We start from the raw sequence: 17,841 nt of genomic DNA, 5'->3' as shown, positions 1-17,841 counted from the left end.
GCCCTATTGAGGAGAGAGAAAATGGGTTATCTGCCCCAATCTCATCCCCAAAAACTTACCCCTTTAGCTTATCCAACCACCTATCTAGCTACTTTTCTGTGTCTACTACTAATTACTCTCTTGTAATTATGTGGTCCTAATTCATATAAGTATTAAGCTTAATATACGTTCAAATTAATACTTGATGAAGCCAATGTCTCATACATGACTTTTTGATTAGTTTTGCATGGTCAATTCTAGTATGTTTGACTATTGATTTTTTCTTGTTGACAAGAAATTATAATTAAGTATTAAGTATAGTTTAAGTTGCATTGCATGTTAGATTTGTTGTCAATTAGCAAGGCTCTAATTGCCCAATTCTCACAATTCTCTTTTGTAAGTCTAGGAAATTGAAGCGGAACCAAACTATTCGCCATTCCGTATTCATCAGGAACTTTGACTCCAGATGGACGCTTGCTCACATGTGTCGGTTTGGGGTATGGTCAGTTCACCGGGAGGATCGCCCTTTCAATTCGAAGTTTTTTCCTGAAAGCCTAAAAGCCCTTGTTGACTATGACAACAGTCGCGACTATAAATAGACTCGCGACTGTGGTAGGTTCTGCTTGCTGAAACCTCTACTCTAATTAAAAGCCGATTAATCGGACCATTACCCTCCGAAGGCCCCTTGGGGGGGGGGGGGGGGAAGGAACTGCAATAAGGCTGCCCCTTGCTCGCTTTTCCTACCTTTTTGGAGTCCGGGAAAGGGCGGATAGCAACATTAACCACATTAGCTACATTAAACTATCAAGTATTCTTCTTTGGTAATGTCAAGTATGAAAACAAACTTAAGGTTGAACTTTTTTTAGTTTCGGAGAACGTAAAAAGTTAAACATGAAGTTAAAAAGGGAGTAACGAAAGTGCTAATACGCGCTCTTAAGCGTATTGTTCATTAAGTAATAAACAGAATATTTTTTACTTAAAAAATTTACCTCTACGGTTAGGAAAAAAAACAACTATTGTTTAAAAATATATGTAAAAACACATTGTTACTTAAAAAAAATACAGCGAGTACAAGTTTATTAATGTTTTGGTCGGTAGGTCTAGACTAGGATAGATATCAAACGTGAATCTAACAATTGATCACCAAACAAAGCATTTAGAGAAGACAACAAAATATTGAAAGTTGATTTGATTGGTCAAGTAACATGCATTGTTAAGCACAAAGCTAGGGAGGTGTCAAGCTAAGGTGGGAATTGATTAGTATAATATGATACTCTAATATCAATCATATAAATTAAAAAAAGGGGTTAAGTACATAATTGACCTTTAAAAAATTCCAAAGGCCATAAGAAAGATTGACACATGTGTAATGTGTTTGTTGGATAGAAAAGGAAAAAAAGATTATCCAAACATAACTTTATGAAATTTTCTCAAACGGCTAAGATTTCATATTTTCATGCTATTGAAAGCTACAACACAAGTCATCATCCCACGTGACATCCGCCTTGGTTTGTTGTTTCCACTCAGTTTCGTGTCTTGGCATACTAAATTGCATGGTTCATTCTCCGCATCACACAATTCACATATTTCGCTCTTATTATCAATAATTCTTAATAAACAATTCTAAATGGTAAATTATTATTTATTTTATATGTAAGAAGAAACACTCTATCACGACTTGTCGCAGATAAAACATCCCAACTACCACGTACATAGGTTGGACTCTTAAACATAGGAGAAAGAGTAAGAAAAATCTCAACCGTAAAAAGTCCTAAGTACAAATAATAACTCATAACCTTGAAGTTATAGATAAAGTCGCTATTCATTTCAACTAATTTAAGTTATGATAAGAGGTATCAAACTTTAAATTACAAACTAAATATATAAGTTATTATAAGGCGTAATAAGCTAGTTCAAATAATTAAGCACAAAAATCCTTCTCCACAATCACTCTTATTTTGTTTTCATTTGAGCCCGAGTGAACAAACTAAATTTACTACGATTGGAGGATTGGATAAAGGAATACCACCAACCAAGTTGTTATAAAGAGGGTTAAAACCTTAATTTCAATGTTGAAAAGTACAATTCACCTTTAGGCTAAACTTAACTTGATACTACTGATAAAATAACAATAAAATAGTGGAGTAATATTTTTACCCTCTTAAGTATTGTAAGCTAAGGAGTACTTTGTACTATTTACTACATGCAATGGTCTTCTGTGTTTACCATAAGGTGAAAAGATAAATAATACCTTTAACAAGATTTTTTTTTTTTTTTTTTTTGTTTCCAAAGCACAAGGTACAATTTTTTATTTTTTATTTTTATTGCTCGTGTACTTATATTGTTGTACCATATGGCCACATAAACAAATTTTTTTAAAAAAAAATACGAGTAGTCTCAATTTTACCTTGAAAATGTGTTTGGTGAAAATCCTCAAAGGAAGGAGGAGAGAACAAGAGATTTAAAACGGTGAATTTAGTATTCACCCTTAGTTATTTTGTATATTTTTTTTCTTAATTACAATCACCAATTTCTTATCATCATTCGATCTTATCCTTTTATCTAAATCCCTCACGCCAAACACTCTTTCATTAAAATTGCTCTATAATAGATGTCCCATTAAATTTGCTACGTTTCAAAAATATATACGCCACAATGAAACAACTCATTTGTAATAGTATTAAATACACACGGAGAAAAAAAATCCCAATAATTTCTTTCTTTTTTTCTTACGTAAAAAATTCCGAATAATTTCAAATGAACATACTCGATAAAAATTAAAAACAAAAATCCGAATAGTATCAAATGAACCCACTCGATAAAAATTAAAAATAAAAATCCGAATAATTTCAAATGAATCCACTCGATAATACTTCACATGAATTTGAAGATGAAACCATTGAAATTGAACGTAGAGTATACACGCATTTAAAATTTTCGATCATACAATGGGTGAGTAAATATCATAAATTCATAAGGATTAAAAATTTACGAGTAACAAAGACAAAAACAATACGTAACGTATTTCAAAATTTCACAGCCATCATATTAATTGAAAAAAATTGTACTCAGTACTTCTGTACTTACAATAATCCACCATTAAAAAATTTAAATCAACCCAATTGAATCAACTAAACTAAACTAACGTGTTCTAGTCGGAAATAAAAACCGGCCACTATTACCGGTAACATCAAACCCAACCGACCGACATTTCACTGCGAACTTCGACGCCTCCGCCGTAGAATCCGCCGTCGACGACGGCAAATAATTCGTCGTCCGACGATACGCACCAAGCCATTTTATCTGCATGTAACGATTCCTTCTCCACGGCGGCAAAGTAAGGCCGTTGATCTTCATCGATCTTCGAGCTTCGTCGCATAATAGCCGTATGATCTTCTTCAGATCTTCAACTTTTCCGACGAAAACCCTAGGTAATGATGTTCGTAGTATTCTGTAATTTTCCGTTTCTCTTGCGATTTCAAATTCACCGGAAAATTCGGCGTCGATTATGTATCTAACCGTTGAATTTGGCCGGATTACGTCGATAAATTCGTAATTTCCGGCGGTTAGGGTTCCGCCGGCGGAGGAGTCCCATTTTGTCTTGCAAATTCCGGCGTTGTATCCGATTTCTCGAAGGTACGCCATTAAATTCCGATTATAAATCGATTTGTTTTTGCTTCGAAAAATGGAAAAAATCTTAGTTGCTTTGATTACATTTGAGAGAAGCTGGTTTCGGAATTGATCCGCATTGTTCCAAATAATCGGGTTAACGACGTCGTGAATCATTGCTACCGGGTCGGACCGTAGGTGCTCGTCCGATTCGGAGTCGGACGAGTAGTCACGAGTGTGGAAGGGGTCGGCTGTGGTGGTGGTGGTGTTATTAGAAGGGGAATTATCGTTTTCGAGAAAGTTTTGTACGAGGTGGGATAGGCACGGAGAGGTAGAGGCGGAGGAGGAAAGAGAATATGAGGGGTTGGACACGACGTCAATCTCGGCGTCGTGTTCGCTCCCACTACTACTAGTGGTACTACTAATAGAACTAAAAATTCTAGCACGGACCCTTTCATTGAAAGGGTCCGTTACTCGTTTATTACACCTTCTCACATTCACGGCCATTTTTATGTATGTTTAGTTGTATTGGACTGGATTTGGTAGTTGTGTGTAATGAAATGAGAAGGAAAGAATTTTAGGACGGGTATTTATAAAGGAGGGTGTTGAAATATTAGGACTAAATAAATTTTTTTAAAAAAAAAAGTGTGAGAAAAATTAGGATAAAACAAAGGAGAAAAGGGACTATTGGGTAATATAAATATATAATTAAATGTGTGGGGGTTTGTATAATAAATAAGGGGGGAAGAAGAGAGAGGATATCCTAAAAAAAGAAAAAAAAAAAAAAAAAAAAAAAAAAAAAAAGGGGGATTGGAGATTTAAAGGCATATGCGACAGAAGGGAAGGAATGAGGTGGATGGACAATGGATAGAGAGAGAGAAAAGGATTTTGTTATGGAGTTAAGGGTAGGGGGAATGTGCTTTGAATAATAAGGGCATGGGTTGCCACGTGGATTTTAGGTGCATTTCATAAAATTACAACTATGGTATTAACCTACCTACACTATACGTTGTATTCGGTATTTAAATGAGAGGATTTTCATTGAGGCTCATAAAAATCATATTTATTGTAATTTTTGTATGTAAAGAAATTAATTGGCTTAGATGTCAATATGAAAAGTTATGTCATAATGGTTAAGTATTTAACTATTTATTACGTATATTTTTAATCAGATGTTGAAAGTTAGTTGGTATATTTTGTAGGTATTCAATTTATTTCCTAGACGTCTACAATGTATATTTTAATTTTAAAACAATGTACTACTTCATTTGTATTTGACTATTTGTACATAGTTTTATAAAAATATATGGTTGTAATGAAAACATTTATACCACATTAATTTTTCTTACATCTACATTCTACTAAAACAATAATTAACCGTAGATGTTAGCTTACTTGGTTTAAGTTGTTGAGAGCGGTACTCAACACCTATAGATTTCGTCTACATTCTTACTCTTTATAACTCCCCATTCGATTCACCACACTTCCATGTTCTTGAAGTTAGGTTATGCATGTCAATGAATGCTCTAAAAGACCATAATAATGTACTCCGTAGTGACTTAATTATAATACGGAATACAAATTACTTAGTTTTAAAATATAAACCAACTCTTAATATCTGTCTTATCCTTACTCTATTTTAAAATGGAAAATAAAGTAACAAAACCAACCCCATTCAACAAATCAACATGTTCATTTTTTGATAATCCAACTATGACTTTCTAAAGTATAATACTCGTGATGTATATCAAAATATCCTTAAAAATCTAAAATGAACAGATTCTTTCATAAAATTTAGTAATCCGTACAAATAAGAGGGTAAATTTAAAAGCAATTGGGATTATAAGGTGACGGTAAGTGGGGTCCACACCCTAACTCTTCACAAGAGCGAAGGGCGAAAACGATTTGTCCAACCAGAAGCCTATTGATGAAGTACGGTAAAGTGAGTTTACCCTTAAAGCGTGAGGTTTATTTCTAGTAGTCCTTGTTTTACAAGTGACAATAAAAACGGGTGTCCAAATGGCATCAGTCAATTATCCGGATCTTGGGTCCAGAATTATCCATCCTAACACTAAATTTCTTGTCAGTCCAAAAATATTTATTGAACTTTGTACACATAATTAGTGGTCCCCTTATAATTGTTTATTTATTCCTAAGATTATCATTGACAATACTACACTATGCTTGTTAATTGATTTTGAGATGTTGTCGTTTATATAATGGGGTTTCCTTGCACATAACTAAGTGTTCTCGTCGTGAATAATTATATGAATGATTAATTAGATCTTTTGCTATGTATGTTATGCTGTTGTTGGTGGCATGTAGAGTGCATCACATTACTACGTTTATAGAAGGGAAAGGAATATGCCATTGTGGATTTGTGGTATATGCTCTTTATTATCGTGAGAAAGTATTTCAAACGAGGTGTTAGCGCAGTCTGATCACCGCATGATTATTAGATTATACTACAAGATTTTATTTTATAATCAATTATTGGTGGTGCAAAATAGTAATATTAAGCTCATATATATTATATTATGTTCGTGGTATTAGTTTGACACTTGACATATAGTTAGCTTTTTTAACCGATACCTTTTTTTTTAAGCGCACAATTTATTTGGTATGGGCACGAGATTCACTACTACAAAAACATGAAAAGAAACCCCCTAAAATTAGCCTAAGAAACCACTTTAGAGGGGGTCTTAAGCTCAGAGGTCTCTTAGGTTAAGAAACCATATTTTTTAGGGGTTAGTTTGCTCAACTTAAGAAACTACTTTTTAAGAGAAGGGGTTTCTTAAGTACTGCTAAAACTATTCTATTATAACATTAAAGAAACCACATTTTAGGAAAAAGGTGGTTTCTTTGGTTTAATTACAGAAATCACTTTTAGTGAAAAGGGGTTTCTTTGATTTGTTCATAATTCAAAATATATATACATATATATTGCAATATAACTATCAAATACATACAATGGTATGTACGATAGCTATACCACAATATATACAATATTCCTACATATTGCGCTCCCTTCGATTTTCAAACTCCTTACTCCATATAATATTCATGCACAAATATGTAAAATTCTTACACTTAATATTAATATAACTATAAAATTCTAAACACAATCAACAACATTTACAATAACTGGTCTTCTAAAACCTCTAAAGAAATTATATTTGTCTCCAAACAAAATTGATAAAGCTCCAACCATATATCCTTTATTGAATATAAATTTTCACCTACAAAATTCACCAGATTAATGATAATGGTTCCTAGTTTTTTGCTAGGGTTTTCTCTCTAGGTTTTTGCTTGAAAGGGTGTTTTTTCCTAATTTTTTGCTAGGAATTTTCCAGTTTTTTTTTGGGTTCTCCTTCAATCTTCTCTCTTCTCCCTTTTTCCTCCTTCATCCTTCTCTCCTTGATCTCCATTGTGATTACTGGTAGGGGCTACCACTGGTTTGTTGATCAGTGGTAAGCCCCAAAATCCCTTTTTAATCGCTTATAATAATAATAGATCCCATCCTTAAGATGGTCTTGATCGGTGTAGATGATTTCTCTTTTGTCATCGGAAGTTCTAATTTTTTGGTGGTGGTTCGTGCGGCGTTGAATCAGTTGTTAGATCACCGACTACAATTAATTGAATCAGGTTTTTTTTCAATTCAAAAACTATCAAAAATGGCAAGGCCCCCTTTAGAAGAAGGTTGTAGAGGATAGTGATTCAAGAAACGAGGGTATTCACCAATTTCAAATCTCACTCTCGATCGTAGTTCTACAGAATTAGAATTGTTATTTGATTCAATTTTCATTGTAATTATCGTTTCTGATCTCTTTTGTAGATGTTGTATGACTTCTTATTAATGAATTGATCTTTCCTTCAAATAAAAAATAAAAAAATAATAATAATCATAGGTTACAATTTACAACAAATAAAAAGAAATGAATGTCAAAACTTAAATTAACTGAAAAACGGAGGATTAAAGCAGATTGCTTTTCAATTAGCTGCAAATGAATAGATGAACCATATATGCATCAATTACTTAAAGGGGCTAAAAAAAAATTAAAATACAGTAGTACAAATCATAACAACATATGTTAGGGATCATTCTCAAGGCAATTATAGCAGATTACACCATCATCATTGAAATAAAAAACTGATAGGCATGATATGCAATTGGAACTACAAGTCTGCAACAAATGAATTAGGAAATTAAACAAAGTCATTGTTAATGAGTAGTTTCATAATAACTAAATACTTAGCGTACAATTTTTTGTTGAGTTTGTTATCTTTCCTCCACAATTCTTTTATTCAAATTTCAAAGTTTATACTTCTTCATCCTATTAATTTAGTTGTTGTTTCAACAAATACCCACTAATTCAAAAACAAAATCAAGCATGCATACAACAATTCTAACACATGCACATCAAACAAGGCTAATCAACTCCAATCAAACCCATTCCAATTCCTTGAACAAACAGTATTAATTCACAATTTGTGAACTTTCATCGATCAAATAAAAAAGCATCAAATCTGAAATTTAAATAAAAAAAAAACAAACAAACAAACTTACTTTAAGCCGATTAAATGTGTTCTTGTTGCGGGATTAACACAGTTAGCTAGCTGGGAACCAGTTTCTTCCGCCATTAAACTTGATAATTTGAAAAATGAAAATTAGAGAAATTTGATTTAGGGTACTTCAATAAATTGCAGAAGTTAATCTAAAAACGAAATTAAATAATTTAAACAAAAGTTCATGAAAAGATGATTAAGCACAAAATCGAAATATTCAGAAATGAAATTGAAAAAAAAAACGAATTACAATAACAAATTGATAACATTTACCTATGAGTGCTCAACACATTTACCTATAAAGCTTGAGATCCGCTTCATTGAGGGTTAGAGGACGCGCGCTTAAATGGAAAAGAAATTAGAACTGTAAGAGAAGGAGAAGAGAGATGAGTGAAAGGGTGGGGCGGTTGTGGTTCATAGGGGTGAATTGACGATAACTAGTATGATAATAGGGTTAGAATTAGGTTTTTAATTAATATAAGGTGGGTTAGAAATAGTTTTGGATTAATATTCTGTATAAGAAACCTCTTTTCATAAAAAGTAGTTCCTTAAATAGCAATGAATTTATATATTTAGATAAGGAACCACATTTTTTCAAAAGGGGTTTATTATACACTTGTATAAGAGACCCCTTATCAGAGAAACTAGGTTCTTTTATTAAGCAACCCCTTATCTAATAATTGTGATTTCTTATCATTGGTTCTTTATCCATATTTTGTAATAGTGATTTAAGAAAAAGTTAAAAATGGGGAATGTCAAATTTGTCGTCTATGTGATACGAACGAATGAAAAAGAGAAAATATGTTATAATAATGGGGGGGGGGGGGGGATCCTTACAGTGTTTCATTTATGTGTAGCAAAAAAATGAGTTTGCATAGGCTCAAAGGCAAAATGTGTTTGGAAGTGTTGAATGGAGAGAAAAGAAGATAATGATTTTTTTTTATGAGGAGAAAGATGGAAAGAAATGACAAATTAAAAAGGAAAAAAAATTAATTTGCACATAATGTGTAACAACAATTTTTTAGTAATGTTAGCAAATAATATGAAACTAGGGTAATAAAATATATCAAATGTAATTAAAAAAACAGATAAATTATATACTTCTTCCTTTTTTTATTATTATTATTGAAAAGTAGACTTATAAATAAAAAAATAAAAAAAATAAAAAAAAAAATAAAAAATAATAAAAAAAACCACCATGGTAGACTTTGTTATTACAGTATTGTTTTTGATTTTTAATGAAGTGGGCGTGATGAGACCCTAATTTCTTCAATGTGGTACGGACATAGAAGTATTATAAACTTTTCCCCAAACAAAACTACAAGTACTTCCTTCGTCCTATAATAGAGTGTATAATTTATTTTGTGTTTTTTAAGATGCGCATTTGACCGCTATTATCTTTGATTACGCATTAAGAAAGAATTATAAAAAAAAATTGATATTATAAAAATAAACATTGAAACCATCAAGCGATATCTCACATAACTAGTTTTAAAAATGTTAATGTTATTGGTAAAAAATTTAAGTTTGACCCTAAATAGAGATATGTGCATTATATTATGGGACGTGAAGAAGGGTGTTTTAAGCATGCAGATTATGAAAATATGTAAGTGTATAAGATCTATTTTGAGGTGAAGAGAGATTTCCTCAAACTTATAAGGTAGTTATCATATATTCACCTCTATAATGTGATATAATTCACGTGTATAATACATACATGGGTTTCAACAAGGTATTATATCATTCACATTGATCAACCCTAGCTCGTTCAATTTCAATTCATGTAAAATTATATCATGCATGTCATTTTAGATAAAGTTTAGATTTGTATTAGGTGATCATATATCAAAAAGTTAGGAAGAATTCCTCATTAGTATAATACTCAATGGAGTAATAATGTAATATACAAGTACAATATAATTTTCTTGGTAGATGAGTACTTGAGTACATAGATTACATTACATTACTCACTAAGCTACTTTAGTGATTGAAATAGTAAGCGTTACATAACCAGATATTAATCATGATCATACTACTTAGTTATATGTTTAATTATATGATTAGAGTCTCTATTAGACTACTTAATAAAAAAATTAAAACGTAAGTATGAATATATTATGAGCATGCAGTTAGGTATATTTTCCTTATCCTTTAGAGTTATGGTTTAGTCAATAAGTAGATAAACATAATAAAATAAAGTTGAAAGTGACATATAAATCTAGCACAACATGGATAATGCGTTAGATTATCAAGCTAGCTAGCTGTCTAGAGTAACCTGATTGGGCAAGTTTTAATGGCCAAATGGCTGTTTTAAATACTACCAATCACATTTTTATTTTTTTATTTGGGGTCAAGTGACCTTTTCTACTCGACCTTATTCTATTTTTTTATTTTTTTTTCTTCTAAATAATTTAATTAAGAGCATATTGTTTTTGTATTGTTGCCGTTGACGAAAATGACGATTGACCATTGAATAGAAACCCACATCTTATAGTACAATAGTGTCTAGAAACTGGCAAACTATTCTATTCTGCCCTCTTTTTTAAGGGCGTTCTTTCGAATTTTGGTGTGGTGTGTTAAGGTTTTGTGCCTTCTCCGTATTAGGGAACGAAAGCTACTTGTCCTGTTTTGCCGGGGATCGGATCAAGTGTTGGATGTACCATGTATGCATTTATCTATGAGATTGGTTAACTCTTATGACTCGTCGATTAAGAACAATAATAAATGATGATAATGGCAATGTTAAGTTTATTTATCGTTCATTATTCCGTACTCTGTATCATTAAGGGGTGATTATTGTTATGGGTGGTAAGACTGGTAATGGATATATGATGAGAAATGCAAGTTTGAGATGAGATTATTGTTGATTTGCTGTGCTTAAGATTTTGGATGTTACTTTGCTTGCCAAGTTACACCTAACTTCATTTCTTTTACCATACACGGAGTACTTATTATTTACTCCGTATAATGCTATCAGTCAAACCATGCATTGTGATTGACAACTCTTATGCTATGTTATAAAAAAAAAAAAGATTGAACGATATAAAAAATGTCATCAATCTGACATTAATAATTTTATCTATATTCAATTTTCTTTTTACCACAATAAAAATAATTATCAACCATAAAGGTTAAAAAAACCATTATCCTTCAAATCGGAGATGGATTTAGCTCTTGTACATATCTAGATCTAATATATTCGAGTAATTAACCTATAAAGAAAAACACTCGAAATAAACATGCTATAAGAAAATATTGCTTTCGAGATTATAGGTTATTGATTATGGCTATAAAGTTAGAATCTCATGTGGATAACAATCTAGCAAATCCACCTCTTGTTTAATCACCCTATCCTTAGTAACCTAACAATTTTTTTTTTTTTACAACGGTTTAAAAAGGAGGCTAGCTCCCAACTGACTCAAGACTACAAGTAAAACAAGGAGAGGATTTAGCTCTCTTAGCTATACTAACACAAGACCTAGACTAAAAATAGGGGGTACAACAATCTAGCCTGCTTGGCAATATAAATAAGGAAATTGACATATTTGATCACGGACATTAGTCATAAGATGCTCTGGGCTTAATCCTTTACACTTCTGTGACCTGCAAAAGTGGAAACTGAAATACGTTGAACATATTGTATTAATACTTAATATACACTCTCTTTATTCTTAAATGTACTTGATCTTCGTTTTGGAATGTTCTATACTTCCATATACTTCATATTATGTTATACTCACTTAAACTTCATTTTGATTTGTTGGCTTCCACATTTCCATTTTAACTTTACTCGCTCCATTCCCAAGTAATATAATGTAACTCCATTTCTTTTCTACATTATGTATCATTTCTCTTTTGCATGGTTCTGATTCATGTTATTTAATTGTTTCTATCGGACTATCTCACCCTATCAATGGCTATCTAACTTTTTTTTTTTTGAAAGATCAATGACTATCAATTACCCCGTCATAAAGTCATAAGAGTCATAAGTGAGTAATGTAGGATATTAGGATATATTCAACATGATTGTAAAATAATTTCTTAATATCCTCTGACTCAAGTAGAAGTCCATTATTTCTATATTTTGCATTTGAAATTTCTTCTTTGATAATCAAGGAGATATTATCAAGATAAGTTAATACTTGGCCCTTCACTTATCACTTTAGCCTTGTGATAACTATCTACAACTTCCCTCCCCACCATTTATTATTTATTGATCAAATTAACCATTTTAATTCAAACCTCAATTCAAGGTCTCCATAAGAAAACGATTAGCAATGAACTAGTGCACAATATTTATATAGTGAAATCTACCTACTTTGAATGAAGTTATTCCATTTAACATAAGATATTATTTTTGTTGTGAAACAAATCATTATAAATTAGAGTTTTTAAAAGGGCCACTGAAATACATAAAAGGGTAACTTAGACACAGTCACTTGTTATTTGTAAAATGGTTTTGTGATGAATTATATTCTTATGTCTTTGTATAATAACCATATTTTTGTTAGTAAAATTATTAGCCTAAGACAACAGCAAATCCTAGCATAGTTATATAAACCTAGACTAAATTAATACTTGTAGTTCTCTTTCAAATATTTTCGAGGCAGTCTATCTTGACTTGATTTGATAGCATCATCAACATCCTAATTAGTATTTTATGCACTAATTTAAGCACAATTTGAGGATTTGTATATACTTATTTCTTTCCTATACTAGCATAATTATTACTTGAATAACAATCACTAATTTGTATTGCATGATAAACTTGTTTGTATAAAATATAACAAAAATAAAATCACAAAGCCATGCAAAACAAAGATTTAAAATAAAACATGCTTCTTTGATTCTTTCCATATTTTTTTTGAAAAAATGTTCAACTATTTTCCAAATGTCTACTTCATTTTAATTTTATTAGAGGTTATATCATTTGTGATCTTATAACACTGTTAAGACTAGCACAAGAAAGACAAATGAACGAACTTCAGAAGAAAAGAAATTTGTCACTTCTAGACAAACAATCTGATTTAAGTAACCAAAACTTCCGATTCAAGTGCAGCAGAACCTGTACTGTAAGGAACTTCAGAACATACAGCATCAACTTAACCACAGATAACCAGCAGCAGAGGATAACAATTAAAACAATCACTTTGTATAAACTATAATGTTTAAGCCAAGCCTAAGGATTCTAGACAACCAGCTAAAGAGGACTAATATTTCTGTCTTAATAGGTCTATTAACTAGGAAGAACGAAAACTAAGCTGAGTGTTTCACAGGAGCAGGAAGAGTAGCACCCAGGACAGGAAAATCTTTGTCCGTTGGAATGCGTGGGTGCCTAGAAGCAGGAGCACGTGCAGGTGTGCGTGCAGCAGCATCACTGTTAGTCCGGTCACTGAAGCCACCTTGCTCACCACGACCACCACGACTTTGCCACCTTCCACCAGAACTCCGACGATGGAAAGTTGGCTTGAAGATTTCATGTACCTCGACAGCCTGCTCAAAAACGACAACTATGAATCTAAAGATACTCAGGAAGGCAAGTTATTAGATTCATTGACCAACTACCATGAAGAATTCAAAAAAATGACAATCAATCTCACTAGCTTGTATATACCACAAATTTACGGCTCTTTTCCTTCTTCTCAAGACTTCCATCTTTCTGCAGCTTTTCCTCCTCGGATATCTGGAATAAAAATTTAACAAACGTTCATTTTTAAAGATCAAAATCAAGCCATACAAGTAATTAAGTTCTGAATGCAAACTATCAAAACTCCAACTCACCAGATTGACATCACTCTCAGTAACCTCTCCATTGTCTTCTGTCTTTGAAGTTTCTGATGCTTGATTCTTGGGACTATTTTTCATCTTTTGCTTGTCCTTAGCAGATTTCTACATAACATTTCAAAACAACAAATACTCAAAACTGAACTCCACGTCTCCACATAGAGATACCGAAAATCAAAATGAGAATTAAACTCTTACCCATATATCATTGATAGCAACAGGCTTTTTCTCAATCAGTCGCATTCCCTCCAATTCCTTGTCAATAGACACTTTCCTCAATTCTGTCTTCTGCAAATTCAGCGCCTGTTTCTTCTCTAAGAGCAGTTTTTCATATTGATCTAGAGTCATGAGTGCAGCTTCCTAAATGACAGTAATTGTGAAAGGGGAAGATTAATTAGTCTTTAAGCCATAGAAACATGCCATCTTACTGAGGTACCAGAACGTATACCTTCATTTCCTCCTCTTTCTTTTTAAGCTCAAGTTCGGTTTTCTTTTTCTGCTCTTCTGTATCCTCCTTTGAGACTCGAGTATCTTCAGAGACCTCTTCAGTAATGTTATGTTCTTCAACTTCTGCAGCTTTTGAGGCTTCCCAAACCAAATCAGCATCACTGTTGAACCATTTAAACAAATAGACAAACATGAATACATAACTTCTTGACCCCTGACTAATAAAGAATTAAATGAACTGAAAAACTAGGAATAAAATCTCATTTTCACCATATGCTAAATGAATAGATGAAATTAATAGTACTTTTATACTAATTGCAAATACTCGAGCCACGAGAGGATGATAAAATGCTTGTGCTTGCATACACTCAGATGCGTGATAACAAGATCAATCTGAAATAAGATCCTCAAAAAATTTAAAGATATGTGACTGCTTCACTCTCTCCCTACTCCTTATCTTTCAGTTGTGACCACTAACTCTTCCTCTCTTCCGCATATTGAGATATCTCCCTCAAACAATAAGAGATTGCAGAGCAGTACACTAACCCAAAGTCATACAAATCCCTAGAACATAATTTAAATACTACTCGTATAATATACCAATATACATATGCAAAAATACCTTGACTTACGACCATCAAGGTAATTATGATCATGAACCTCTATATTTGAAACATATGAATAGAAGCAAATAATTCAGAGCATAATGACATATGAACCTCAATGACAAGCAGCATGCAGAAAACACAATGACAAATAATCTTCGTAAAAGTACTTAGTTACTTACCCTCCAGAACCATTGACATGTACAGCTCTGAAATCATGCCCATCATCAGCATTGACAGTCTCCTTCCCTTCACCACCATCAGTCCTTCTGTAATCCTGTCTACCTCTTTCCCTGTTTCTACCATAAACTCTCTTCTCATCACCACAATTCCGGTTTCCATTTCTGTATTTCCTCTCTTCACCTCCAGTTCTATTGTCTTCACTTACATCCACTTCCATACTATGCTGTTCAGAATTAGCATTGTTATCTTGAACCTTATCCTCATGACCTCTCCTCTCACCATCATAGCCCCGCCTTCCATTCCTGTATCTTCGTCCATCTGCAGCATTATTACCCTGACCTTGATTCACATACCCTCTTCTCTCACCGCCATATCTTTGGTTTCCATATCTGAATTGCCTCTGTCCATCTGCAGCACCATTATATTGAACTTGATCCCCGTAACCTCTCTTCTCCTCAACATCATTCCCATTCTTGTAACCATGCTCAACTCCAAAAGCGCGGTCATTATCAGCATAACCCTTCCCTTGACTCTTTGAAACCTTCTGCCACCCAGCATCATCATTTACAGTTTGAATATTACTGTCACCACTACCAGAAGCCTCATTCACATTACCCCACCCATTTTCGCCACCAGAAGCCTCATTCACATTACCCCACCCATTTTCACCACCAAAAGCCTCATTCACATCATCCCCCCACCTATTTTCGCCACCGGAATCCTTACCATGGCCTTGACCCCAATCAAGGCTTTTTCCATCTCCAACTGCATCCCCACTTCCATAAGAATCTCTACTATGATTCCATTCAAGTCCATCACCTCCCTGTATATCATCGTCCCAACCATTTCTATCATCACGGCTTCCAACCCAATGGCCTTTACCTCCTTTCCTACCACCACTACCATTGCGGGCTGATATAAGTCAACAAACAGCAAGAAGCAAACACATAAATCAGTGATCACCAAAGATTTACCAAATCCCATAGCATAAAGCAATAACTTAAAAATCATATAAAATCCAAAATCTTTAAACTCCATGTAACAAGATTCGTATCTACTATTGGCAATACGACCAATAGAAATCAAGAAATTGAAGTCAGTTTTGACATTTCTAATTGAGGTCAATTATATATTGGCACAAACAATTTGATATAGTTATCAAAGATTAAATCAAGAAAAGCCCTACTTATATAATTCGGGTACAATAATCTAAGTCGGGTCAGTTTAGACGTGCCTAAATGAGTATTTGGTGTCAATTATACAATTCTAATCCAATAAATAGAATCACTAACAAGAACATCAAATAAAAAAGGTGAATATCAAATATAATAATAAACAAATCTCTTTACAAAGTAAGTATGGATTATTAAACAGGCAAATAACACATTCATAAATTCATATAACTTTTTCCAAATAAACAAATAAATTAGTCCTAAACATGATTAAAAAGCAAACATTTTACAAAAATTCCAAAAAAAACAGAAAGAAATTTGTCAAACGTTAAAGAAACATAACATTATATTAAACCCACAACATTGAATAAATTAAACAACCAATAACACAGTGTATAAAAAACGTTGAATTTAGCCCTCAAACCCTAAAAAGATCATTAAAAAACAAAAAGAAAATCAGCAAAACCTGAAGTTTCATCCTCATTATGCGCATGCATCAACGAGTCAAAAGCTTTGTTGACAATGCGATTGAAAAGAGCTTCAACGTCATCATCCTCTACGTCGCCGTCGAGTAAAGCGAACGAGTTCACAAACTTCGCCATTGATGACAGAAAAAAGCTTAAAAACCAGAGGTTTTTTTTTTTTTTTTTCTTTTACAAATAGGAGAAATTTTGTTTTTTGAGGGTGTATTATTGAGACATTTGTAAGGAAAACCAAAACCCTAATTTCAATTAGAATTTTGAAGAAAACCCAGAATCCATAATTGGGCAATTTTCGGAAGAGAAAAAACAGAGGAGAGAGAAATTGAAGGAGGTTTAAAAATGGGGATTGCTTAAGAAGCAAGGGAGTGTGAGAAATTGAAAGATATGAAGGTAGTGATATTTATAGTGGGCTTGGATTTAATGTTGATGAAAATGACCAAGGGTTATGCTAAGTTATGTATTATTAGTGGCTTAAATTCCTACATACGATTTTACCAAATATTATAAAGATTTATAATAATATGTAGTTTAAATTATTTTTTTTTATATAAATTTACTTTGTATACAACAAGGTATTCATATTCCATACATTATTTCAATAGAAATTTTAAGCTGTACTCATACATTTTAGGTATATATTTTAATTTTAAGTTAATTTTAAATTATGAATTTCTTTATAATAATAATGTCAACAACTTTTTGATGCAATAGGCCACACCATGTGGCAGGGATTACTCGAGTTTTTGTTAGGGGTTACCCAAGTTATTCAGCCAAGGGATACTAGAGTTACTCAGTCAGGGATTACTTGAAGGATTACTTGAAGGATTCAGACAGGGATTACTCGAGGGGTTCACTCGATTAAGGGGGTTACTTGGTTATGGGTTACTCGAGCTACTCAGTCAGGGGTTACTCGAGTTACTCGGTTAGGAGTTATTTAAGGAGTTCGGTCAGGGGTTACCCGAGTAATTCGATCAGGGGTTACTTGAGGGGTAACTCAGTCAGGGGTTACTTAAG

At 32.8% G+C, this 17,841-nt stretch overlaps 2 protein-coding genes across 2 annotated transcripts; both read right to left on the bottom strand.

Annotated features, from left to right (window-relative positions):
* Positions 1-2,359: 2,359 nt before the first annotated feature.
* Positions 2,360-4,810, bottom strand: LOC110687811. Its single transcript, XM_021864455.1, has one exon. It carries the CDS (start codon positions 4,093-4,095, stop codon positions 3,121-3,123), a length of 975 nt encoding a protein of 324 aa, XP_021720147.1. The 5' UTR covers positions 4,096-4,810; the 3' UTR covers positions 2,360-3,120.
* An 8,351-nt stretch (positions 4,811-13,161) lies between these two features.
* On the bottom strand, positions 13,162-17,380 carry LOC110687810 (uncharacterized protein DDB_G0290685-like). Its single transcript, XM_021864454.1, has 7 exons — positions 16,812-17,380; positions 15,173-16,085; positions 14,387-14,546; positions 14,137-14,298; positions 13,936-14,043; positions 13,769-13,837; positions 13,162-13,647 (listed from the first exon to the last, which is right to left on the bottom strand). Exons 1-7 carry the CDS (start codon positions 16,945-16,947, stop codon positions 13,411-13,413), a joined length of 1,785 nt encoding a protein of 594 aa, XP_021720146.1. The 5' UTR covers positions 16,948-17,380; the 3' UTR covers positions 13,162-13,410.
* Between the last annotated feature and the right edge of the window lie 461 nt (positions 17,381-17,841).

Source organism: Chenopodium quinoa, unplaced genomic scaffold (assembly GCF_001683475.1).
Source record: "Chenopodium quinoa cultivar QQ74 unplaced genomic scaffold, ASM168347v1, whole genome shotgun sequence".
Lineage (NCBI taxonomy): Eukaryota > Viridiplantae > Streptophyta > Magnoliopsida > Caryophyllales > Amaranthaceae > Chenopodium > Chenopodium quinoa.
The sequence above is the reverse complement of the archived record's forward strand: the minus strand, read 5'-3'. Positions and strand labels throughout refer to the sequence as shown.

Excerpts from the sequence above, each read along its gene's own strand:
- LOC110687811 (XM_021864455.1), bottom strand. The coding sequence starts at position 4,095 with ATGGCCGTGAATGTGAGAAGGTGTAATAAACGAGTAACGGACCCTTTC.
- LOC110687810 (XM_021864454.1), bottom strand. The coding sequence starts at position 16,947 with ATGGCGAAGTTTGTGAACTCGTTCGCTTTACTCGACGGCGACGTAGAG. Across the intron at positions 16,086-16,811 it reads TAATGAGGATGAAACTTCAG|CCCGCAATGGTAGTGGTGGT; the intron begins GTTTTGCTGATT and ends GACTTATATCAG. Across the intron at positions 13,838-13,935 it reads CTGAGAGTGATGTCAATCTG|ATATCCGAGGAGGAAAAGCT; the intron begins GTGAGTTGGAGT and ends TTTTTATTCCAG.